General features: G+C 47.6%; 5 protein-coding genes across 5 annotated transcripts; 2 read left to right on the top strand and 3 right to left on the bottom strand.

Moving 5' to 3' along the window:
- Nucleotides 1-1030: 1030 nt before the first annotated feature.
- Nucleotides 1031-2347, top strand: N7503_007375 (alpha/beta hydrolase; the record flags this gene model as incomplete). Its single annotated transcript, XM_057066922.1, has 1 exon — nucleotides 1031-2347. The coding sequence occupies one exon, from the start codon at nucleotides 1031-1033 to the stop codon at nucleotides 2345-2347; it is 1317 nt and encodes a 438-aa protein (XP_056920603.1).
- A 294-nt stretch (nucleotides 2348-2641) lies between these two features.
- gtb3 (glycosyltransferase family 4 protein) lies at nucleotides 2642-11014 on the bottom strand (the record flags this gene model as incomplete). Its single annotated transcript, XM_057066923.1, has 1 exon — nucleotides 2642-11014. The coding sequence occupies one exon, from the start codon at nucleotides 11012-11014 to the stop codon at nucleotides 2642-2644; it is 8373 nt and encodes a 2790-aa protein (XP_056920604.1).
- Nucleotides 11015-12835: 1821 nt separating this feature from the next.
- Nucleotides 12836-14122, bottom strand: N7503_007377 (uncharacterized protein; the record flags this gene model as incomplete). Its single annotated transcript, XM_057066924.1, has 1 exon — nucleotides 12836-14122. One exon carries the CDS (start codon nucleotides 14120-14122, stop codon nucleotides 12836-12838), a length of 1287 nt encoding a protein of 428 aa, XP_056920605.1.
- A 6615-nt stretch (nucleotides 14123-20737) lies between these two features.
- Nucleotides 20738-21721, top strand: N7503_007378 (endo alpha-1,4 polygalactosaminidase; the record flags this gene model as incomplete). The annotated part of the gene is made up of 1 exon (XM_057066925.1): nucleotides 20738-21721. One exon carries the CDS (start codon nucleotides 20738-20740, stop codon nucleotides 21719-21721), a length of 984 nt encoding a protein of 327 aa, XP_056920606.1.
- A 2894-nt stretch (nucleotides 21722-24615) lies between these two features.
- On the bottom strand, nucleotides 24616-25906 carry N7503_007379 (spherulation-specific family 4 protein; the record flags this gene model as incomplete). The annotated part of the gene is made up of 3 exons (XM_057066926.1): nucleotides 24616-24957; nucleotides 25263-25620; nucleotides 25839-25906. The coding sequence occupies 3 exons, from the start codon at nucleotides 25904-25906 to the stop codon at nucleotides 24616-24618; spliced, it is 768 nt and encodes a 255-aa protein (XP_056920607.1).
- Between the last annotated feature and the right edge of the window lie 481 nt (nucleotides 25907-26387).

Genomic DNA, 26387 nt, shown 5'->3' on the forward strand with positions numbered 1-26387 from the left:
ACTTCAGAGTACCTCGCATGCCCAGGTGGGGGCCAGAAGTGATTGCCACCTGCGAGAGATCGCAAGAGGTGGAATGGCCTTCTCGAAGAAAATGAGCCTTTGCGGCTGGGTCTGCTCCACGAAAGCTTCATGAAGCCCAGCGCCTCCGAACCTGGCATACACTGTCGGGTTAAGAGTCACAACCAGTCTTGGATAAATTTCAGGGATTGTATTGAAGCATACTTATAATCTTTCATATATTCGCACAAAAGCACGGGACGGGGAGGAGATGATCAACACGCCTCCCGTGCGGGATTTTACCCAATCTCAGTAAGCGATCACAAAGGCCCCACTGTGACAAGTGGGTCTACTTACACCTCATATCCTCCTTCCGTCTTGACGATGGGGGGGGATTGAAAAGTAGATACATGTATATAACGAGCAACTGGTCCAAACACTCTGCACTGTAGGGAATTGACCAAATCCTAGATATCGGTGCTTTTGCATGGGGTGAAGATAAGCATTGTGTATGAAATGGAAGAGCCATTTGCCACAGGAACCTTTGGAAGCGATGTCCAAGACGATCTACACTGAAAGCATTTGAATATCACCCTATCACAAAACCATCAATGAAGCTTCCAGCATTGTACAGTAGACAGTATGAGAAAGGTGGTACCTACAGGCCGATTTTCCTAGGCAATGCAGTCTTCAGCTCGTGTGGACCCTCAGCCCCGGGCGAATATGCCCAAGAACTGATTGACGGTCTGCAGTGAGGGATTTTTCTTCGCCCCCAATCTGGCCCACCTTAACGTAGAAATAATTGTAAAGATCGCCCTACCAATCTTAGAAGGTTTTATGAGCCCCATTTCCTGGCCCCCAATACCCATAAATCTGTGACCCACATCTACATGTAGCCGATAGAGATACCCCAGAGCCTACCCGAGGTTCATGCTCAGCTTGAGTCGGAGATCTGGAATTCCATCAATGGCGAGAAATCTTTTGACTCTAATTCTCTCCTTCACATAGACACTTTACGCAGTCCTCTTTAAACATGACCATGAAACATTTCGACGTCTTTGAACATAAGGTGCTATCCTCCTATGTGCGCGAGTACGCCGGAGCAACAATTCTTAATCAGGAAGAGAAGCTTTATCTTCCCGTCAAACAATACGTCCCACAACGAGGTCATGTGAGCACCGCGAATGTCCCCGCAGTCACGATCATTGCGGCCGCTGCTATCGGCCCACCCAAGGAAGTTTACGAGCCTGTTTGGGAGGCTCTTTACGAGCAATCTTCAGCGCTTGGCTTCAAAATCGGCAGCATCTGGATAGCGGATCCGGTCAACATAGCACAAGGAGAATGTCTCAACCATGGAAAATTGGGCGAAGATCCCTCATGGATGGACCATAGCCGGGACCTCATGCAGATGATCAACCAATTCCGCGATCAGATGCCTCGCCCTCTCATGGGAATCGGACACAGCGCGGGTGGTGCGCAAATAGCAAACATAGCATTCATGCACCCTCGTTTGCTATCAAGCCTAATTTTCCTCGATCCGGCCATCCTCAAGACACCCCCGACACCTTTCAGAGAGCATCCTGTGTTTCATAAATTCATTCTCGGCCGGCCTGCCTCGTGGCCGTCGCGCGCGAAAGCAGAGGCCTCGCTCACGAAATCCCCCAATTATATGACCTGGCACCCGCGTTCCTTACAACGGTTCTTTGAGCATGGTCTTATTGAACTCACAGAGGCAAACCCGCAATTAGAGGACTCGAGCAAGGAAAGGCCCGTCGCTTTGACTACCTCCGTGGCACAGGAGATACACTATATGGGCAGGAGATCTCTAACACAGCGACTAGCTGATGGAACATTGATCACAAATTATGAAGAAACGCCGGATCTCGATCCTATAGATGCTGAACGGGATGACCCTCTTTATCGCCATGAGATGCGTGCCACATGGGACCGGTTACCGGAATTAAGGCCGTCAGCGAAGTTTATTCTTGGTGGCAAATCATATACCCCTTTGCATGAACTTCAGGAGGGTGCTCAGAGGTGCGGTACTGGGCGGAGTGGCTCAGGGGGCGCTCAAAAAGGTCGCGTATGCCAGGTGGTGTTGAAAAAGGGATCACATTTCTTCCCAATGGAGTTGGTTGACGACACTGCAAAGGAGTGTGCGACTTGGATATCGCAAGAAGTACATCGGTGGGTCAAGCAGGAGCAAAAATTTAGAGAGGGGATTAAGCAGCGCCTCCAGAATGGTGATCGTATTGGCGAGGAGCTTGCGCCCTGGATGAGGGAGGTGATGGTTTCATGTGCTGCTATAGGGAAGGCCAAGGCAGCACAGGCAGCAAAGTCAAAGATCTAGATAGACTTGAAGGTAGAAAGCAAAAGAGGATCTGAATAAGACTATTCTCAAGCTCTGGAACATTTGAGGGTATCTCGGACCCAGCAAAAAAAAAAAAAAAACACGAAAAATGGTGACGCAGACCCAAGAGAAAATCATCCACCTGATGGGTCATGCTCTCCGCTCCACCCTTCCCGTATATCTGCAAACCAGTTCGTATGGAGCAAAGAATCAAGTTGGATATGAACAGACATATTTGTTATCTAAAGAAAACAGATCAAAGAATAACGTGACTCCTGTGGATTAACTCCACTCTTAGCCACTCCAAAGCATACCAGAGCGAAGGAAATCCTGGCTCATGATTAAACTGACATCCGCGCTCCGAAACTGCATCATGTCCTCCCGGCGCAGGCCACGCAACTGCTCACGACCCGCAGTTGACAAAAAGTCTGTGTGAGACTGTGACTGGAGCTGATCAACCAGAGAAGACCTGAAACTTTGAGGCCGCACCTGGTTCGCGGCTGGGTTTCCGCCTGGAGTGTCCTTGATTGCAAGGCTGGAGTGACGGGGAGTAAAGGCCGGTAGATGGCCGAGAGACTCTATGTCCGTGGAGGAAGTGCTCGAACCGAGAGCTGAACCGTCGAAAATGCGTGGATCAAGGTCGCCTTCTGTTTGACGGTGGGCGACGCTCTGAGTGGTGGTGACCATTTGCCCTTTCACAATTGTCTGGTTCTCGAGCGCAGTTGTATGGTTGGCCATTGTCGTAGTAGATTTGCCAATCCATAGCATCTGCTCATGCTCTCGAAGGTACCGGGCACCGCTGAAAGACTTTTGCACAATCTGGCGAGTTTTCATACCCAATTCACGACGTTGCTCGGTTTTCTCATACATTCGACGGGTGATTGCCGTAACCTCCTCGGCTGTGGGTGATGAGCTCAAGATTGGTGCAGACTCATTATCTCCACTGTATTGGCTCCATTCACCTAGAAGGGCCAGCATGGAGATTTGAGCCCTTGCCAGGGCGAGGGCATCATTTGGTGCGACCACCGCACTAAACCGAGAGAAATCATCTGGATCGCTGAGAACACGAAGTGAAGCACCCACGTCTGTACAGACAACAGGTGCCCCAGTCAAAGCTGCTTCACCAAGGGCAAGGGGTAGACCTTCCGAGAGGGATGAGTTCAGGAAGAGCCATGTTTTTTCCAACACTTTCATGGGATCTGCAGTGCCACGCAACGTAACTCGGCCACGAAGACCCTTAGAGGCGATGATCTCCTGACACTCGGTTGAGTAGGTTGGTGCTTTGTCGATGGCACCGTAGATGTCTAGGTGGTAGTCATCAAATTTCCACTGGTTAATGATGATATCGGCAGCAAGTAGCGCGGTTTTGATATCCTTGGCATACCACACGTGAGATAGCATCGTTACTGTCGGGCGCTCGGCTTTGATCTTCTTCACTGGTGTGAACTTCTGCATGTCTGTGATCCCATTGACGACAGGGTCCACCTTGCGACGGAATTTGTTACGGTGCTCAATCTCGCCCTGGCACGTTCCAATCTCAATTTCCCATCCCGGGTTAAAGAAATCAGCACATGGAAGAATGACATCCGCGTGATGAAGGGTCAAGACAGATGTGATGCGTATCAGGCCAAGAAGGGCATTCCGCACAAAGGGGGAAAGTTTAGACAACGCAGACGAGAGACAGAGGTTCGTTTCTCGCCAGGCGATGGCGTGGTCCCAAATTTGTAGCGTACAGCCCCTCTTGATCTTGCATACCACGCCATAGGAAGCACTCACACTGTGATGTGAAGCCTGAAAAACATCGGGAATCTTTTCGGGGACTGGAATCGAGAAAATGAAAAGATAGCGGTACCATAGCTCTAAAGCAACATCCAAGGAGGGCAGTGTTGGAAGCTCAGTGTCAAACCACTCGGTAGATGGAGTCGCATTTGGCATTTCTTGGGTGAGCCAAAGATCACGCCAGGTTTGTTTGACAAGCTCACTGTTCCAAACTTGCGACCAGTGCCGTGATTCTTGAAAGTACGTATTGAGATTGACAAGCGCCCTTGTGGCTTGATGGATATCAGCTTTGGAAAGGTTTACTGTGCGTGCTCCTTTCACTAGTGTCGTCAGTATCGGGATGAAGTTCATCCTGATGTCGAAATTGCTTGCTGTGGAGACAACATCTACTTCCGAATCCAACTTATTGTGTAACAGACCGTGTGTTGGCGTCAGAAAATCCAAGCCCCAGAGAGGAATTATCTTCAGAGATTCCACATTTTGCTCCGTCTGGTGTTTTGGAATCCCAAAATCGTTCGCTGACTCGCAAAGCATATGCCATCTGATGGTGCGCAAGGAGTTCACCATATCACGTCGACAGGCGGAGACACCTCCGCCCTCGTTGGGCCACGTACCGGTGTCGGCAGCCATCACATGGAGAGTACTGTCATTGTCAGAAGACATTTCCTTAGAACGCCTTGTGATAACGGCATCACCACCCGGCCCAAAGTTGAAAAGATCACTCATTTTGACTGCCAACGGAGTCCAACTGGAGACATCGTCATTCAAGTCCGCACTAGCCATCATGGCATCCGCGTGAAGATCTAGATATTCTTTGGCTGCAGATAGATTTCCCCTGTCACGACTGCGCCAGTAAGGGGCGAGAACACTATCTCGCCGCAAAATCCGATCATCCATCCACCGGACGGTAACTCCGTCCAAGTCATCACGATCCTTCCATGCCTTCCACATCAAAGATCGAGCCCGGGATGTTGATACAGAGAAGTGCTTCTTTGTCAGTCCCAAAAACCGGGTTATGGCATTCGACCTGAGACTTTCACAAGAGGATAGGGGGTCATCATGGACGAAGCTGGTATATTTTGGCTTGGAAAGAATTCGGAAGGAATCATGTTCGACCATAGGAGGCGTTTTCACCTCAGTTCCATTGATAGTGGTGATAATGGTAGGATGAAATTTATGATCATACATCCAACGACTGTGGAAGACATTGGTACCTTGTGAAAATGTTGCTTCGGTCACCCTTGAATGTGGGATCCATCGGTCAACCTTCTCAGCATAGTGAAGAGGAGGTGCACACCAAGATACAATGCAAGAGGTATGAGGCATGACAAATTCGGCCCGAAGGAGGTCGTCATCAGATTGGGGATTCTTTCGATAATGGTACTTGAATCGGACGAGAGTACCATCTTTGATGTAAGACCCACTTTCTATGAGACCCTCGCGGTTGTATTGAACACTTTGGAGGTTGTTATCGCCTCGTACACAACGTCTTCCAAGTGGAATGCGCACGGCCGCAGGTTTACCCGGCTTGACGCTCATTTTGGAGGGAACCCTGTGGTCAAAGTGGTATTCGTTAAGCAGAATTCCGTCTTTGAATTCTTGCTTGCTGAGAAGCAGCATGTCGTCGGAGTAAGTACTGCGGCACTTAAGCGCCTTCGAATCCAAGGGCTCAAAATTGTGGTCGCCAACATACTGATTAACCTCCAGGATACCGTCAGTACTTGCGTGTTTGAAAGCTGTAAACGTGCCATCGAGATTTTCGATGGTAATCCGGCTTTTTTTAATGTGTATGGTCACGCCTGTGGCCTTCTTCCACAGCTGCTGCACATTCATGCGCCTATGTAATAAGAACAGCCAAAGGCCAAAGTCCTGCATAGTCTTGGCATAAACCCAGACCATGTTCAAAAGAAATACCACGGGCACGCGAAAGAACGTCGGCAGGGATTGAGTGACATGATTGAATTCTCTCTGGAACTCAGGATCGGCGACCAAGGCAATCATAATGAACTTGCTTATCAATCCAAGCTTAGTATAAATCAAGCTGAATGGAGAGCATACTAAAGAGACCGGACTTGAAAGTCTCCGGGGCAAATATTGGGTAAATTCAGGAGTCTTAAAGTCTCTTGAAAAGCGGACTTCGCCTAGCCCAATGCGAGGATATGCGAGGATGCTGATTGCCGTGGCGACTCTGAGATTGCATCTTGCTATATGCAAATCTATGTCGTCGGTTCCAAAATGAGAAATGCTCTCTTTGAGGGCTTGCCGTTGGCTCTCAGTGAGAATACAAGGCTGACCCAGGCAGCGGCTCAGCAATGCAGTTCGAACCCCGATAGGCAATTTATCCCAGTTAACATCCGGCTCCAATCCGAAGCAAAGGTGATGAAGAAGTTCTCTCTTGGCCCAATGTATAACAGCAGATGAATTTTCTTCCCCATGGAGCTGTGCAGTCATGGTTTGCGTTAAAGCGCTGGAAACAATTCCTTCGGCCAACGCTGCGTGCTCATGAGGAATACCCATGGTCATCTCGGCAACAGAGTGAATTAAAGTCTCTGCAATAATCTTGCAGTTGGTTGAAATATCCAGTCGCTGATCATGAATACCATCGATACCAATGAATATCATCAGCTGGCTTTCGATGATGCAGCTCAAAGCTCGGACTCCCGGTGGAAAGGAGCTATGTGATACTAGCTCGACGTATATATCTCCTTTATCCCAACCAGAGATGACGTTATCAATTATCGATTCCGAGTTTGGGAAAGCTTCCCTTATTCGCAATTCTTGGCTGTGAGATGACAGAGCGCTTTTGACCTCTACTGCAGGGTGGGCCGCAGGGTCAAGGCCAAACCGGTCATCTTCGGGTAAGAGTAAGATGGAGTCAAACAAACTTTGGAGCTCTTGTTGCGACCATTGAGCATCTGCCCAAGGGGCAGTGAATGCGTGAAAAGTGTGTCCAAGTTTCACGAGAGATATGCTTTTGGGAGGCATCCCCAATCTCGCGCTGCAGAACGACAGCAAGGCAGAAGTCCAAGTTGCAACTCCGAGGCCAATAATCTCCGAGTAAATAAAGTCAGGAAGACATACTCTGAGAGCGATTGCAACTGGAAAGCCCATGCAAATTCCGACAATTAGAGGTTTGAGTGCATACGGCCCAGCGAATATCTTTGTATATTGGTACCAGATGAGACCTGTATAGGATAGCACATAGGCGAAGAAAATAACCATGCCTTCCACGGTGGCTTCGAAGGTCCACAAGAGAGCCGTGGAAATTGCAAGACTCCAGACATGCCAAAGCAGGAATTTGAGGAGAGTTCTCCAGTAAATCTTACGTCGGAACTGCACGACTCTCTTCTGCGAGGCATGAATATCATCTTCTGTTTTTATTGCATTTGGCCTTTGGCCACCAATGGTCTCGTGAATCTCCTGTGCCTTGGTATCAATCAGAATGGCACCAATCAGGTAATAGGCTAGCGCAAAGCCGGCTGCCTTGCGATTGACATCCGTCAAGGCCCCACTTAAACCAAGAAGGTGGCCACGACACAAGAGCTGCGTCCACTTATCAAGCAGAGCAACAACAAAATATAATGCACCGCAACCAATGTCATTGCTTGATTGACGCCAGTGGATAAATGCATTGTGCAGTCGCAGGCCCTTCTGTGAACTCCGTAAAGTCTCCAAAGCGACCTTTGTTTGGATATTCCAGCTTGAACTGAATGGAATGGGCTTTGGGATATCTGCATATCGGCAATACCAGTCCAAAAGAAAGTTGGTTGACTCCCAATCCCGGGCAAGGTCTTTGACCAATTGATCAGTCGTTGATTTAGAGAGAATACTACGCGATCTCTCTGATAAGACATTCTCTAATAGAGCTTCTCTGGCCAACTTGAGCACGCCTGGATCACTCATGTTGGCGAAGACCTTCTCATTGTTGTCACCATGGGTAGCAATGTACCATTTGCGGATTTCATAATCGTCAGTCCGTCGAATCGATTGATACCAGGTCACCCACTTGGAGGTCGTTGAGCGTAGGCAGAGAAGAAGCACTCCAATACAGAAGTATAAGACAGCAATGTAGATAGCCGAGTCATTTCCAACGAAGGTGGTGATGATGGGTGACAAAAACAATATTGGTATAGACATTATGATTGCCTTGCGCCCCGAGAGGAATGGAGACCCTGGGTAGCTGAAGCTTGCGAGGCAAGCAAAGGTCGAGAAGTAGATTGTCAGGGCGACAAGATAAAGATAGAAAACAATACCCGCACGGGGTGTTTTGACAGCAGATATTGCGATGAAGCCAACCAATCCTCCCGCTACTGTAAAGGCAATACCGGCAATTAAGCGGATAAAAACAAACATATTCGCAGCAGCAAAAGCCATTGATATGAGGTAGTACGGACCACCACATGCAATCCATGTACCAATAGCGCCCGATAAAAGCAGAGAGATTAACAAGGCTATCGTAGCACTGTCTTGCTCTTCATACGTCATGTATGCAGACAGATATAGGCCCCGTCCGATGATGCTGAGAAGAATGATGTCAATCAAAGCGGGAATTGCAAAGACACCCAAGAAGGTGAATCGCTGGTAAGGCCTTATCGGCTTCGCTTTCTCATCTGGGTCGACATCAATCTGAGCTCCGGCGTAGGTGGTTGCGAGTTCGGGTGCCCCATTAACCCAATCGGGAGGCTGATTCATGTTATAGTATGCCCGAAATCGATCAGAAAGAAGCTTTCCAAAGACACTCGGGGAAACGTCGAAATAGGCCTCACATCTTGAGCCAAGTGCAAATGATTCAGCGAATGAAGCAGCCTGGTCCGACTGATTGTTGAGTAAGGGGTTGCGGTCTGTCACTTCGATGTAAATTTCATCGAAGGCACCTTTCCTCGCAGCACAGAATAACGCCAATGCTATCATGTCGACATATGCATCAATATGGCCGTCTCTCACTATTTCACTGAGTCCTTTTGTGATGCTAGCAAGATCATCCTCTCGATGAGTCCTCAAAACTTCAGTGAAAACCTGGTCAACCTGATGAAAAAGATCGATGGAGGTTTCGAAAGAAGCATGTTTGCATTGTTGGTCCCTGTACCAGTTGACTCGACGCTCGACAAGGTCTTTAGCAGAGACAGATTGTTCCAGGTACCGGACAGTGTTGCTTTCTTTCAATTGAGCCAAGGAAGGGGCATCCAGTAGTTTTGTGCGGATGTAAGATAATATGCTGTCTAATGTGTGACTTTCGGAATTCGTAAGTGACAGATGCTGCAATAGTAATATCCGTTCTTCTGGGCTGAGATCATCGATATCCTGAACCAGTCGGCGAGGAAGACCGAGGTTTGGATAAAGATCTTGCGACCATTTCGCGAATGCTGTTTCTGCTTCAAAACATGCATGACGGGAGAGTCCCTTTGCAGATAGGAAAGTATGAAGGATGGTCCCAGCTAGACCCTGTGCGTTCTTGGATATAAAGATCTCACAGCTGTCGCTTTCGATTTGATGAACAGCCCAGAATCGAGTTTCTGGGGTTTTCCTAAGGCCAGAGTCTAGCGCAAGGTTAACGTGCAGTGCATCACTTAAAGCCAAATCAGAAAGCTGTTTGACTGAGGCTATAAGCTGTCTGTCATCACTCGAATCCACCAAAGTCGCGTGGAATTCCCCGAGCAGTGCTCCAATCTCCTTGACCTTTCTCGTGGGAACAGGATCAAGGAGACCCAAATCTTTTAGACGTTGCTGGGAGTTCAGGATTTCAGAAAATGCAAGAGCGTTGGGATCTGAGCCCAAAGGAAAACAACCAAGATGGGTGTACTCTTGTCCATTTACTGAAACAGACAATGAATTTCCCTGTGACTTTCCATGCGCACTCCAGTCTGGGGGGTCACGGAGGAGGAATTGTGGTTCTTCTGGATATATTTGCGCATCTGCGGTGGATCCAAGAAATCCCTTAATTGAAGGGAAGAGACGTTCCAGAATGAGCCACCCCGCTTTTCCACCAGAGGGTGAGGAGATGCCAGAATTTGAGCGCCAGACTTCATGAGTCTCCATTATCTTCGCTTCTTTCAGCCAACCAAAAGCGGAAAGCGGCTCAAGGATTGGCGTGTTCAAATCGGAGTTCTGAAGAGCAGACTCGGTGCCTATCCATGGAATCGCACTATAGAAGTTCGACCACTGAAGCGACCTTCGAACAACAGCATTGGACAAGACTGCATCATCAGTCACTGTTTCCCACACAAGAACAACAAAGTTTCTCGAGCAAGCCTCGGAAACACAAGCTTTGATGGTTGACTGGAGAGTGGTCATTTGAAAATAATCGCGCTTCTCACCCTCGCGCAATATGCTGGCATTCCGAATCACCAGACCAGACACTGCCCTGGTTTGCAAAACAGTTTTATTTTGCAAAAAGCCCGGTGGCTGTGTTTCCAAATATACAGCCAAACCAAGGTTGGTTATAATTTCAAACAACTTTTGCTGGACGGAAAGACTAAAGATAGCCTCCCAGTTGGCGAGTAGAACGCCAGAAAATGCAGTTTTGCTCAATCTGCTGTTCAAAGCATCCTGGATTTTTTCAATCCTTCTCACTGTGTCATCTTCTGGGTAACCAAGCTTTGCGAGGTCAAGTCTTGCGAGTACAAAAATCCGTTTACGGCTGCGAATGGCTTCTGCGACATCGGACTGAAATGGATCCACGACCAGAGTATCCCAACGCTCCAACAGTCGCTCTTGTGTTTCTGTGAGTGGGTTTTCAAACTCTCCAAGGTATACGCCAAATGAAGACGGCCGATGGCTTTCAGATCGAATACTGGTAAGTTTGAGGTCTTCGGAAGCCAGTTTCGCAAGACACAGAGAAACCTCGGAAGGCACAATATCTACTTGTGGTTTTGACTGTAGCAGCCTCATGGTCAGTATTCAAGTCTCAATGAAGCCTTCAACAACCCAGGTTGGAGAATGTGGTATGAATTTACCTTATAAAGTTTGTAGATCCTCAATGCCACGGACCAGAGAACATATACACATCCAATGGTGATACATGCGAGCAAAACTCCGATTATGACCTTTATATTGTCAGTGTCGTGCTTCCATGCCAATGATCAGGCCAAGGTGCTACTTACAAACTGCCACCAATGGCTGTTCATTCCACCCCAACCTACAGGGTGTACAGGAAGAATCTCTGCCATGTTTATGGGAATCCAGCTTCCAGGATTTTAAAATTCCTGAGCTCCGAATATCCAATAGAAGTGTTGGATATGGCGTATAGCCGGGTCTAAGGGGTCTTCCCTCTCTCAAGTCCTGTTCATGCAGGTACCATTTTCATTCCTTCTGGTGGGAAAACACCACCGTCAACGAGTAGAGACGCTAGAACCACGAATGGTTGTTCCAGGCAATTGAAACGTTGAGATCGAATCCTATATCGCGAATGCGAAGGTGATAAAAATTCAGATTTTCGCCACAAGTCTCCGGGCCGACCTGCCTTGGCTAAGGATAAAGCTGTGCTTCAAACAGAATGATTCTCTTGCTCTTTTAATAGTTCGTAATTCATAGGCAAAATATCATAACAGCCGATGCCCGAAATAATGATGACAGCAAGCGTTCAAATTTTTTTACGCACTAATGATGATAGGTGGTGGGGTCGTTCGCGGGGCTGCGGCTCCTCTCCGACGTATATCCGGCGAATCCCCCAACTTCCACTCGCGGTACTGAAGGCTTAAAGTCACCGTACCTAAGTTCAATTTCATCTACAATTTGCTGGGAAATCCTCCGATATCAAGTGCCGTTGCAGATCAAAAGTATGCACGACCGGGGCATACGGAACAGGGTGACCTCCACAGTGTCTGCGTCGGACCCACTAAACAACTTTTTTTTTTCACAATAATTCAGTTGGTGTTCGCTGGTTCAATTACTGGATAATACTTGTCGCTTTTCATTTTTGGTTCGTTCAGCACCAGGATTAAACCTTCACGAGCCCCGGGGCCACAGTCATGAATACCATTGGACTTTGAGAATGGCAAAGGATTGTGGGTATGGAGTACCCACTTTATCGTTTTTTACGTATGAGCTGCCAATCAAATGTAGTATAATTTAAGAACAGAAACATGGATTCCAAAATTCTGTAATATAACCACGCTGAGCATGGGGAGTCGTAAATTTCGTGGCCAGCCACATTATGCCTTGTCCAGTCCTGGAGGACGTGGCCAGTCTCTATATATCTATGGATCTAATGTGTGTATCATAAACAAAACAGGATCTAATGTCCCATTTCTCCAAATCGTAAAGCTTCTGCATCGCCATCTCATCGCACGATGCTCACGCTTCTGCAGCTGTCAAGGTCTTGGGCCTTCCATACCACTGCTCATGCATATCGAGCCTCAGGGACTCGTTTTCGAGAATTTCCGAAAGCTCGAGAGTGGTTTCTCGGAAGCTTTGGCCCACGTGGACCATTCAAGCCCTGCCAAGTTCTCTGGGCAAGGTTTATATTCCCGCATGTGGAGACTTGGGCCAGATCATCTAGTCTGCACTGGGCGTCTGTGTAGGTTTGCAAAGTGTGTCTTCCGGACCAGCCGGTCATGTTCGTTGGATTCCGGTTTTATCCGCGGGGAATGGAGGGTTTGAGTGAACAAGAGTAAAATCCCAGAAGGCAAATAATTGAACAGTTGCTCCTCGGCGGATGATGGCTCTGCTGTGAGGTATGAGAATGTTCGTAACTCAAGAAGGAAGGATTGCTCATGAGAGTGTTCCGTATGTCCTCCTTCCAGCATTCTCGCTTTGCTGTCGTTTTCTTGTTTGTGCAAGGTAATTTTGGATATACTTCCACTGAGCTGCAGAGTTGAAGTAATCCACAGAGCCATATTGTTGAGAGAAAGAGGTTTCTCTAACCCAGGCATTGATCACTTCGCTCTCTGGTGCGGAGATTGCGATAATCGAAGGCTTTTCAATGATCTTCTCAGTGGGTGTAGGGGGCGTGGGAAGGGGATTCAGTTGACGCGCTAATAGAGTTGCTCTGTCGTGCATGCAGTCAAACTCGTCCAGGATGTCTTCTCCTATCAACTCTTCAAGAATGTCCTCTCGCGTGATAATTCCAAGAACCAGGTTCCTCTCCTTCTGACTGACCAGAACCATGTGGTGAGTACCTTCTTGAAAGATCTTCAAAACATTCAAACAGTTCGTCCTTGAATGTATGGTCGGAATTGGAGACCAGTCAAAATCGCACACCCGTTTGCATAACTTGGGGTTGTATCTGACCAGTTTCCTTGTCACAAATACGCCGAGAATATCCAAGCGGTTGTTGGGGGCATGCACAAGAATCCGGGAATATCCTTGAATCCTGATCCGGTCAATTGTGTATTCGTCCAAGACTGTATCGGCTGATAGAGAGTAGACGTCTTCGATGGGTGTCATGATGCGTGTGGCAGATTTGTCGATTATCCCCAGAGCACCATGAATAATCTTCACTTCGTCGGAATTAAGGCGTTCTTCGGGGTTTCCCAATACTGTGTGAAGGGAGAACAAAGCCTTGAGCCCAGGCCTCGTAAACCCGGTGGCATCGTGATCTCCGACGAGGGCATCGAGCAACTTGGCAATGGGCCACGCAATCGGGGCAACAACATTCATGAATATGGAGACATAAGGCACCATATACGCACCGACTGTGAGTGAGTGACGGGCGCAAACGGATTGTGGAATGACGTCGCTGAAGATCACGACGAGGGCAGTACTTGCCAGTACTGCTAGCCCGCCATCGAGGAATTGGTCTAGCACAACAGGTAGAGCCTCACTGGTTATAGCGTTGCCGAGAAGTAGGGCCACAAGAATCCAATGCTTTCCTCGTTTCAGAAGCGCAATGACCTTTTTGGCGTTGTGTTGATCGGCGGGTTCGGCGGAAAGTTCAATAACACGGAGATAAATATCATCTTGAGTCATCAAGGCGATCGTCAAGCCTGAAAAGGCCCCGCACAGGAGCACGAGCACAGCTGAAATGCACACATGTAGCCATAAACTTGGATCTTCCATTTCCTTTGGTAGAGAGAAGAACAAGTGAGGAAACTGACCGGCGGCAAATAACGGATTGGACGCCGTATATTAACGAAATGAGTAAAATTTTACGTATGACACCCAACTAGCCATACATGGGCCAGAATGTTTGGAATCAACGGCTGTCTCCATATTATTTGCCTTCGATCCCTTTCATACTGTGTCCACTGGGTCCAATTCTAACCGCTTGAGGTTAGATGTTTACCATTTCTTACCATTGGGTATTCCGCTGACGAGGCTTGTTCTAGAACCCATAGAAGGGAAAGAGTATCGACGCACATCTGATTTACTGCGCCGGAAAGTACCGAAATGAAAAAAATTTCACTTTCGATCGGTTCCTTACCAATCGGAGTCCGTGCCATGTAGTTTATTATTCCTGGCTTGCATTGAATAGCGCCTGTCAGCCTTTCAGGGATATTTAGTCGCGCGTGGCGCTCTCAAGACTCTTCTCCTGGAATACGGAAATTCTTGAACTTCAGTGCTAGAAGGGTAATGTTTGACAGTCTCCGCCAATCCACTGTTATGAGGGCCAGTAGATGTACCACGGGGTAAGAGACTCATCCCTCAGTGGCTGGCTGGGCGGGCAAAGTGGAGCTTAGGACTTAGCCGAAACGTCTATGATTGGGTACATGGCAGGTAAGTGGAGACGTGCACCAATGGGGGCGGAGACTCTTACTTTGTACCTTGGGAAGTACTACAGGGCTTAGATATTTATTTTTTTCTGATGGTTGAACCAAACCAGCACACAATTTCCTAGAGCTTGAATAGTGTGTCGCTTCACGTGGGCCTTTGGTTCTAGGGGTTTAACAACTTGATCCATGGATGCCACACGGGACGCCCGACAGTGTCCACTGACGGTGGCGTACATGAGAACATCGCTGGATTACGCTACGGGTTCAATCGGGTTAATCAATGCGCGCCCTGTAGATCGGAGGCATGAGTCGCACGACCACCTTCTCCTTTGAGGTTAGAAGTACAATATTTGGGGAAAATCTTTCCTGATACGCGTCCAGTACGCTTCGAGCCATAGCTAATGTACCGAAGTCCATTTTCGATGCCTGACGATCCACTATGAAACTTAGTCAACTAATGCTGTCCATATACAAAGGCAGTAGGATGAAAAGGGTAAGACATTCCGACGGAAACAAATTTGGTGTTTATTCATCAACCTCGCGCAAAGACCAGGGGCTGATATTGATCTAGGTCTCCGTTCCCAACCATGTCTCCTTGCAGGTATATTCAGTCAACTTAGCGAGTCCCTTCCATTGCCAGACCTAGAATTATATATTCCATAGGTAAGGGAGGTCCGCGTTTCGCACATGGGCAAGGGTTAGATCAGAATCCCATTGGACCACGCTAAATTGATCCACCTGATTTTCAATGGTGTTGACCTGCAGCGACTATGTGGATCAGTATCTGACATTCTAAACACATGTAGAGTTCTCATTGAATACTAAGGTGACTTCCGTGTTCCGGACGCTTGGAGGAAGATAGTGCGCCAGTAAATGTAATCTCGGACGCATTCCGCTCGGCAAATAAGCAACATATCTACCGTGTCTACAAGCAGCAATTCACGAATAGCGAAATTGATGAGAGGAATGTTTGTGAGTGTCGTAAGCTCAATAAGCGCTAAAACTAAGAGTAGCTAAGTCAGAAGCTAATATCTTATTCCAAGGTTGGAGGCCGGCACTTCCACTCTCAAATGTTGGCAAGGTTGGACAGGGCATTTAAGATTCCGAGTCATATATATCTTCCCTATTATCATCTCATTTAGTAAACTTACAGACTTCATTTTAGCGAATTGATCATAGAAGGATGTTCTTGGTTATTTCCATTAGAAACTGTGGGTGCTTCCAAGTCACTACTCAACATTCGTGACTTGCTCGACACGAGGTCGAAGCAGACCTCGAGAGTGATGGGGAACATCTCATGACCCTCGCGCGGCAAGCATATTTTTTTTTCCTTGTGTACTTGTGTCTCTCTTCGGTTTCTCCTGAGGTCCCCCTTTCCATGGTTCTCTACTCAACCCAGCCCTTTATTACATCCTTTTTTTGTCCCAAATTGGGGTGCAAAGTAGACAGTGCTCAACCTCTCTTATCTACCGGCTACCCCCTGATCGAGTTTGTACGCGATCTCACAATATCAAGCTAGTAGGTTAAAATCTAGTGGAAATATTATTATCAGACTCTTGTTTAGAAACCACTCCGTCTGATAAAGTAGCAGAGTTTTGTCTTGTTCCCGAAAAGTCTTTATTTAAATATGCCATGAAGCTTTGTAAGTGGTCGATACGCGCGTCCTCCTGAAGCCGTTCAGACTCTTTGCCAGTTGAAGAAGTTATTTGACAAACAGGCACCTTTTCCTGCCCAAATTGAGCCACCACACATGTCCACATGGACAGGTTAGTGGCCGCGTCAAGCATCCGGGCGAAACCCACAAAACGTTTCACACAAGGAGCGGCAAATTGATCCAAATCCGAGCATGAGTCCCCAGCACCCAGGTGGAAGATGCCCATGCTCAGATTCAGGAAAGGATGCCCGGGGATTTGCACAAGACACGAATCTCTGAATTCCAGTGCAGCTGAAGCTGAAACTTTTTTCAGTCGATGGCGATACTATTCTCGCAAAGCCAGCGACCGCGGTTGCGGTGCTCCACACGGACCGTTGCGGCAGTCCCACTGCTTCCAGATCGAGATAGTAACTCTCAAAGTTCATTGAATCTTGACAGGACTACTAAAAATAAAATTATCGACCATTAAATAAATGCGTGTTATTGTATGATAGAACATATTAGCTGGCTCATCATCCTAGAAGATCTTCGAAAACATGGCGTTGCGGGTGAGGTATTGTTTCACAATGATCATGTCTCGTTCGTCATTACAAACTCCCCAAGCACGCGTATAGTCTATCCCGTCTTAGGATCATATGCAGCTTTATTTAGAGCAATGCTTGTGGAAGATCCTCTTTTCAAACCTCTTGTGAAGCATACTAACCTTGATATCGGCAGTGATATTCTACCGCAAATGCACTTTGATATCGCCAAGTTTGGAAGCGATGTACTTGCCCAACTCTGGCGAGAAGGAAAATCGAAACAAGCACCTCTCGCCTCAAGCAGCTGTCCTCCTTATGCTACCATACAGGAAATAATAAGTCATGTCTTCTTTCATGAGTTCAGGTAGTGGAGGTTTCATATAATGGCACATGGACTGTCTCCTTCTCGCCGGGATCAGGAGTGCTTTTGCCTTACTCCTTTCTGCCTCCTGTCAATCGTTCAACTCATTGCGAAACACATCACATGACGAGTCCTGAATTGGAAGTGTGGGATTGGTATGCACTGGATGCTTCATTTGTCTGTCAATTATTTGTTTAAGAAGGAGCGATTTTCGAGTATAAACCCCCCCCTTTCTTTCTCGAATTTCATTCTTGTTCTTCCTTATTCCTCTTCTCATTCCCACTCTTACAAGCCGCAGTTTTTCAGCTCCATCAAGCTCAATAGAAAAAGAGTCGAGAAAGAAGAAAAATTGTTAATGAAACAATCCCATAAGCATCAAAGCTTCTGGCGAGAAATAAAGCCAGAGGCCTTCGTACTGGACGTGTCTATAACAAGCGCAAGCACTGGTCTGATATGAGTCTTTAATAAGGAGTAAGTACCAAATCAAAAACAATGTGAATGAGCAAGGGAGATAGAGAGGGAAGACGAAGTCCAAAAGAAGAGAGAACCATTTTCATCATCACGAAAGGCACTAAGCCTAAAACCAATTGGAAACAGTATCAGACATCCTTGATATCGTGATGACCGCAACCAATTCGGGTTCGCCTTTCCCTTCCCTGATGAATCATTATGTACTTCATCAACGGAAAGATGGCAACCACCACTGTGCTGAATCTAACCCACATTGTCTTCCATCTGGGTTGGTGCGTACATCTTTCTGATGACTTCCACGCCTTCTAAGCTTCTCTGTCAACCCTCTTCTGAGAATCCTTCCATATCACCGGCTCTGAGCTGACACTTCTATCGGTGTGCAAGATCTATTGTTGAATTGGAGAGGAGTCCATCACCAACCCTGCGTTAGCATATTCGTGAATATGATTGTTAACTTTCAAGTTCACTTCCTGAAAGCTTGTTAACATTTCTCGGAGCCAGCCTCGGCACTGAGGTTATAATCAGAGCCAGTCCATAATTTGTTTCGCAGAGTGGTTCTGTAATTGGTTTCAAAGGGTCTTCGGGTTTCTGATGAATGCTATCAGGCAGCGTAAAGACCTCATTCAAGTAAACTCCGTAGTCACAAGCCTTTCACCTCACTTTTCACTCGTCCTCTCTCATTTTAACACAAAACGGGCCCGAAGATGCATCATGAAGATGATTTGTTTGAGCACTTATCAATCATATCTAGCATTTACTCTTGGCTGGGGATAATCTCATACTTCGGGGAGGGTCTCTTTATACCGGAGCAGATTTCTCTCTATGCCATGCCTACTTTATAAAGACTCGCGTAGGGGGGAAAGGGACATACCAAATATCCCAATCAGAGAGCACCGAGAAATACTGCACACAGTGGACAGACCTTTTTTTTGCCAAAGGAGTTCTCCTTTCTTGTTATATTCAGCGAGCAGCTGGCCAGCCGCTATGTCTATAGCATATCGCGCAGTTGAATGTTTTACGTCAATAGTATAGCCTAGAAGGCAACGGACATGAAGCCTTTTGTATAAGCAAGGATGGCCTGAATTTGTGCCACCCACAAAGCGGTACTATTGTGTTGTTGTTGATGGTGGGTTAGACCTTTAGATGTTTTATACAATTTTACTTGGGCCAGCATACCCCGATTTACGTTGGGTGCCAGACCAGGTCTCTGCAATCAATGTTCACGGCAAGCAGTCAGTACATGAGCACTCGATGATATTTTCCCATGGCGCCTGACATGTCAGGGATTACTTAAGGCTCAATACGATGTCCGAAAGATATCGGTGAAAATAATCGAAGACCCAGAATTGCTTCAGCTCTGGGGAATGGACTCTACCCGGATCACAATGGAAGTTGCCACACGGCTTCCACGTGCAATTCCTACATATGGCGTGCCAACGCGTTCAAATGTGCTTTGCTAGTCAATCCATGGAACTGACAACGTGGCTAGTATCTTAACATCCTACGCCAAACCAGCCATAAGGCATCGCCACGAAGCTCTAGATTTAGACAGAGTTGGGTACTAATTGATTGAACCTATTGAAGCGGAATAGTTTGCCAATAACAGTCCACACTTGCAGACGCCATTTGCCTTACGAGGGGCTTGAGGTCTTTGTTGGAACCATCTAGCAGATTTAAGACGGCCTTGTGAAAGATATCATTGGTCTGTTTATAAGTGAACATTATTTCCATTTACTATGGAAATGACATTAAAACCGGACTATTTTAGGTATCAAACGAAAACAACTGCCTTCGGATGTTCTTGTTATTTTCAAAACTTGGTAATCTTGAACGTAAACGAATTAGGCTCGGATGACTGCACTGAATTATTTGCCAGCGCATGCATTCGAGATTACCTGTCACTGGGCGTGTCTGACGTCGTGCATAAGATCCCGAGAAAACCCCTGCATCTCGCTTTTTCTGACACCCAATTGACTCTCGTCGTGGTCTGGGAGACCGTTGTCCGTAAGTTTAATTAAAGCATCTAGGGTCCTTTCGTGTTCGGGGACTACATGCACTATGGTCCCTGAAAACCTGACTGAGCTCGGCTGGACTGCCCCCATCAAATACCATATTCTCGGATTTAAAAGCGATCCCGCCTATTTTGAGGCGTACAGTGGATGATTGAGGGGCGCTTGGCATCCCGTATTGGGAAGAGTTGGGTTAGTGTCGGGGTCAGGGCCGAGATGCCCTTTCCGAGGCGCTTCGCCACTTTGTCCCGCCATGGCTTTGTAAATTAGATGGATTAAGCCGACAACTCGAGCTAATGATGCCGAGACTTTCTCCTTGGAGAATTGACTTTCTGGCTGTCAATCCCGCCTAAAAGCTCCCTCAATCGAGAATTTTGATGCCTGAGCCATGGTATGACAGCGATGATCATGTTCATCACTCGGTAGATCAGCATTGGTTCCACCACTTTAATTCATGGCCCTATCCTCTTTTCTGGGCGCACCAAACACCGGGCCCTTACATTTTATCTTGTCCATGAATGGGCGCAACTCCCCTTTGTGGCTCGGCACCTTGGCACCCAGGAATCTAGGCTGCCGGATTTCTTTCTCAGGCTTGTGATTATTTCCCAGCATCCAATCAAACAGCCGCTCTCCCCGCCTTTACTCTGTTCCCACCACGAACGCCTGATCATTGGTCTCCACATGGTACTTCTGGGAGCCTTATGGCTCGCAGGAGCTGGGACTGTCCAATACTGAAGCTGGGCCTCAGCCACCACCCCCAATTCTGCGCTTGGCTACGCGCCTTGGACCCTGAATTTCTTTCTGAGCTTAAAGATGTATATTTCCTCTGGATCCTGGTCATTCAGTTTTACGCCTTGATGACTCCATAACTTGAGCCAATGCGACCAGCAGGACTATCACCTGGTATCGCTTGCACTGAAGGGACAATTTGATTATATTACGCAACATGCCGGCGAAGGGCGGCTGGATGGCTTGGTCTGCCAAAAAGAAAGCTCTCATCTTCGGTCCCATCGGTCTATTGATCATCGCCTTGGGTGTCGGTCTGGGAGTTGGCCTCGGGCTAGGGCTGAAAGAAAGCGGAGGGGATGATGGAAGTGAAGGAAGTGGAGGAAGCGGAAGTGGTGAAACTGGGACTGGAACTGGAAGCGGCAATGGCAATGGCAATGGTACGACAGGAGGAAACACAACAGCGATATGGCAACCAGAAGTGGGCACCAAATGGCAGATCGAGCTGCTCTACGTTTTGAACGACACTTCAGTAGACGCAGACATCTACGACATTGATCTCTTCGACAGCCCAAACTCAACAATCACAAAACTCCAAGAAATGGGACGCAAAGTGATCTGCTATTTTTCAGCAGGCACCTATGAGGACTGGCGCAAAGACGCAGACGAATTCAAAGCCTCCGACTTGGGAGACAGTCTCGAGGATTGGCCTGGCGAGAAATGGCTCGACACAAATTCGAAAAACGTGCGGAAAATTATGCGACAGCGTCTCGACTTAGCTCAGGCAAAGGGCTGCGATGGTGTTGATCCGGATAATATTGATGGATACAACAACAAGAACGGTCTCGGGTTGACCCAGGATGACGCAACCAGCTATGTGAAGTGGCTTGCTTCACAAACACATGGTCGAAACATGTCACTCGGGCTGAAGAACGGGGGCGACATCATTGACTCGGTCATTGACAAAATGCAGTGGTCTGTCAATGAGCAATGCGCCGTTTATAAAGAATGCGACGTTTACTCGGCCTTCATTAATGCCAGCAAACCAGTCTTTCATATCGAGTATCCGAAGGGAGATGATACTAACAACGACAACACAGTATCGACAAAGCAACGGAATTCGGCTTGTAATGCAGCGATTTCTGGCAACTTTTCAACGGTCATCAAGAACATGGACCTGGACAATTGGGTCCAATACTGCTGATATCTATTGATATCGAGTCTGTAAAACCACACATGTACTATTATACTTCAAATTATCCGAGTGTTTCTGGTATCGATCCATAACTTCGCTACTTTGATGAATCAAGCAGTAGCGAAACTTACCTGTTTGCACTTGGATATAGAAGTGGATCGAGACTCGAGATCCCTCAATTTTGCCGAGACGGCTGGGTCAGCCTGCGACCCTTGAAACTCTTGGCAGACTGAGGGGAAAATACTCCTGTCAGAGTGCAATTGGTCAAGTTTCGAGCGGTTTTCCTGACTGTACGCAGATGGTGAGAAAGGCTGCATTAGTGCACGGCATTGTTGCCCCCAGGGCCTTGTACATTGCCGCCTCCAAGAATTTGTTGGAGCTAGTAATTTTCACATCACGGGCATCCATCAGATTACCGGTAATCTTCAAGGCAAGCTGATTTGTCTACCCCTTTGTAACAATATAGCTCTCACCGACCAATGGAATCAGACGTGTCAGAAAGTTGGATCCATCGGAGTATTAACTTTGATTACTCCGTATACTTTCTACTCCTGCATCTCACTACTTTCTACGAAACCAGGGAAACTTCACGAGATGCAGGGGCTGAGGGGGAAGCTAGGGGACTAGCTTGGGGGCGATCCTTTTACATGACCATCTTGGTAACTACTGCAGGGAAAAGGAATTTCACCCGAGACCCAGGCCGGTGAGCTCATAGGGGGGTCTAGCAGGATCTGGGTCTGTTGCGAAAAAAAAAAAGTCTTAGCGGAGAAGTCTTTCCCGTGTACTAAAGCCGGAACCCCCGGGATGGGTGGATCCCACGATGGATCACATCTCGAAGCGATTTGGGCTTTAGACCGACGCCGCTCCGCGAACTAGGTTGATCAATCCTTTTATTGAGAACGCGAACAAAAAGAAAAGAAATCTGCCATGGTTGGGAAGGATCGAGAGCGCTAAGATCAGCGCGCCCCCAATGAGCGGATCTGCCCGGTTCCTATACACAAACCATGGGTGTCCTTTGTGGATCGGTGGAAGAGATGGAGTTCAGATTGATCAGGTTGGAACCGATGAGATGGGCTCCATTGCATCCGTTCCCTCCTTTCTTGGAGGACGATTATTTCCTAAACGGTCATACAATCCTCTGAGATGTTATCCACTAGCTGCATATCGTGGGGCCGAGGAGAAAAAAATGCTTAAGCGAGGTTTATGTCGTGCTCGTTTTGTTTGTCTTTTGCCAAGCGCTTCTAGAATTTGCCACATCAGTCGCTTGCTCCAGACGACTTGACGTGTGGCTTGTTATCTAGTGGCTTTCACCGATACCAGTGGCTCACGGGGCGCGATTCGAGATGGAGATATCCAACGGGGTATTAGTCGCGCATTGCCAATGAACTCTTAAGGCGGGACCCAGGCTATCTCGACTAGCGTGCCAGCGAATACGGAGTCTGCCTATAGCCTCTATATTGAGAACCACTCAAACACCGGTTCGCACTCGCTAACATCAGCCCCTCTTCCAGCCTCTCGATGTGGCCTAAAGGAGACCACCACGGGCGCTAATTCAACTAGCCAAGGGGGCGTCGTAATCCACCAGGGATTAAAACGGGTTTCAAACCCAATGCTCTCACTATCATCACCTTGGGCCGCGAGCTTTGACAGATGCGCAAGACTCATGCTTAATTCGTTCATCGAATACTTTGGTACCGCTCGGAGTAAGTTTCGGCTCAAGGGCAGATCGAGAATCCTTCAATCGCATCGATAGGCAAGGAAATTTCCTCTTTAGTCAATTAGATATTAAATTCTACGAAGGTGTGGCTTCAGCCACTTCTGTCGACAAATCAAGGATTAAGGGTACAGGGGTAATACAGAGATCCGCGATCGCATTTACAGGTACATGTAATGCTTATGCGGTCATCAGCAGGGACGGGCTGTCATGTAACCAAGAATGACGTGAAGATGTTTTCTTTTTTCGAAATTTTAGGTATGCGAACGGGATTTACAGTCCGTCCGGTTTCTCCATTGTTTCTGTGATATTGCAGCGGGGACTCTCGTTATCGGTGGCGGGTACCCAACACGAAGGATCCCGGCCAAATATCATCCCACGGTTTCAATTGTGCTCGCTCGGGTTCAATGCTAGACTTTTAACTGGCGATTAGAACCCAGACCCTATAGATCAGGTTTTGGCGACTGCAGAATGTTGGGTCCTGCATGTCTCACTGAGATCTAGGCGGGGGACGCTGGTTATTGAATACCACTATGGGTCGCGTAGACTAAGAGGATCGTGTTGATTGGGGGAACCAACATAGTGTTACAATTCTGCTGCATAGAACTCTTGTCTACTGCTGGTAGGAAGACCTAGGCTGTAGTGACACAGCCCGTCGATATGGTCGGCATATTGCACCACATCCACCACCTCCAGAGAAATCAGTTTCGGCCGGGGGCGCATATACGTCTATATAGGGTATCTTTATCCAGAAAACGACGGCTAGGACTGCGTTCATATTTAGCAAGAATTGTTCTCCCCAGTGGTTCTCTACATTGATGGCGCCAGGTATCAAATACGGTAAAAGAATGAAAATTACACCAATACTGTTCCGGTCCACATGGCCAAAACAGGAAGACTGGACCGGGATTCCGTGGATTCATTTTCTGTGCCTCCAAATCATTCATGCACCTAATATTTAGCTTTGCGGTAAGGAAACAGGAGGGGTGAGAAGGACTCCACACTGGAAAATTTCTCTCCCACAAGAAGCCGAACATGGATCCATCAACATCCGTTTCCAATTGCTCCAGAACTCGGCAGACTAGCTCACAAAAGATATCTGAAACTCAGATGCTGTTTCAAATAATTGCCAAAATGATACACCCTGGTATGCGTACAAATTTCTTCAAATCATCAGATCGTTGAGAATTCACGATGGGGCCAATTCAATCTCAGCCGAAATCAGATCGACGAACTCGGCCCACTTCGACCCAAACTTAGCATAATAATCGGTGCTAAGGTGTGTGATAAAAACCTCATCGGCAACTTTGCGGACCGTTTTAATTAGATGGTGCAGTTCCGACCCTTCCATACCCTCCGGCACAGAGTGGATCAAGGCAGCGCGCTGGGTACGATCTTTGCCCCGTATTGGCGTTAGTAGGTTAGCCCCAAGCCGCTCCTGGAAGGTGCTATAGGTCTCCTCGAACACGACTGTCGAGTCTGCAGTGGACAGGTACCGAGAGTCGGGAAACGCGCCTGGGTTATGGATAACCTAGCCATGGCATCTACATTAGCTCTGCAGGGGTTGATATATCATCGCTTGTAAATCCCGAATCGGGTAATTGATATGCAGTATGGGGATCATGAACAGCAACTGTACCCAGAAAAAGCAATGGCCAGGAGATATACGATGTGCAGCTCTCCAATCCAACCAGCAGGGGAAGACACGCGGGAAACCGGGGATATTATATCGGAGAGATATGACAGGAATGCAAGGGGGAGGGGGCAGTGGATGAGGCCTGTTACATGGCGAACGCCAACGCAGAGTGGATGGAGCAAGAAAATTGGGGAACTCACATAGGGATTCGAGCCAAGCCCATTTAGACCCTTGGTCAGTTGGGTCAGATTTTGCAAGTAAGCCAAGGAGTGGACACTGTATTGCTGCGGTGTCTCATCGAAGAATATACCCCGAACGGCCAAATCGGGGTTGGCAGACTTAGTCGGCCATTCAGCGTAGGTTTTGATATCCCGGTAGACTGCGGCTGCGTTGCGGGTTGTGTAAGAGGTATGCACATAACCTAGAAGCCGTACATTGGCGTACGAAGAAAGAATCGGGATTGCACGAGTGTAGTTGGCATCAGGCAAATCATCGGGTCCTGGACCGTTACCAGGATTGATTACAATGATAAATTTGACATTTGGGTGGGTGGAAATCCTGATTGGCATTCAGTAACAGGGTTTCATTTTCTTTCCTTTTTTGCGACCGGCAATTTTCAACGCTTTTGTGATCTGGGGCCATTGGAACCCAAAAAGCAGATTTCTATGCCGTGTAATGCGTGGCAAGGTACCGGTGGCTTGGGGTGCAGATTCTTTTTTTTAGAATTCGGGAGAGGGGCCAAGGGTCATGGGCCGAACAGGAAAGGTCAAACATACACATCTTCAAGCGGAGACCATGCTCCGGGGTTAGGGTAGATGTAGAGTGGTACGATGACTCTGGCCATATTGATTGTAGCTGAGCTCAGCCGCGGAAGAGAATGACGATATTCATAACGAAGATGAACTAGCGCCAAATGAGGATTTCTGGTTTGGGTCATTCGGCTCACGTGCTTCAAGGGTCTATATTTGAACCAGAATAAGTTACAGGTATATAGATCGAGAATACGTGGTTTCGATTTATAGAACTGCTATTTTACCGTACAGTTTGTTAGGGTGTTTTTTTGGACTATGTGAAACAATACAAGACGACTTTTGTTCTCCAAGTCATTAGCGTCCTGCACTGGCTTTAGAACGACAGTCTCGACCATGTCTCGACCATGGGATGCGCAAGGTCAATCTCAAATTGCAATGCCGTCATTAGCCCCGGCTGATGCCCTGAAGTACCCAGTGGATGCGTTTAGGGCAATCGGGCCGTGGAGAACATGTACCAAGGCCAGCCGCACATATGACCCACTGTCCACGGGGAGTCTGCCTGCCTGCTATTTG

Source organism: Penicillium pulvis (assembly GCF_028828015.1).
Source record: "Penicillium pulvis strain IBT 33274 chromosome Unknown contig_5_segment0_segment0, whole genome shotgun sequence".
NCBI lineage: Eukaryota > Fungi > Ascomycota > Eurotiomycetes > Eurotiales > Aspergillaceae > Penicillium > Penicillium pulvis.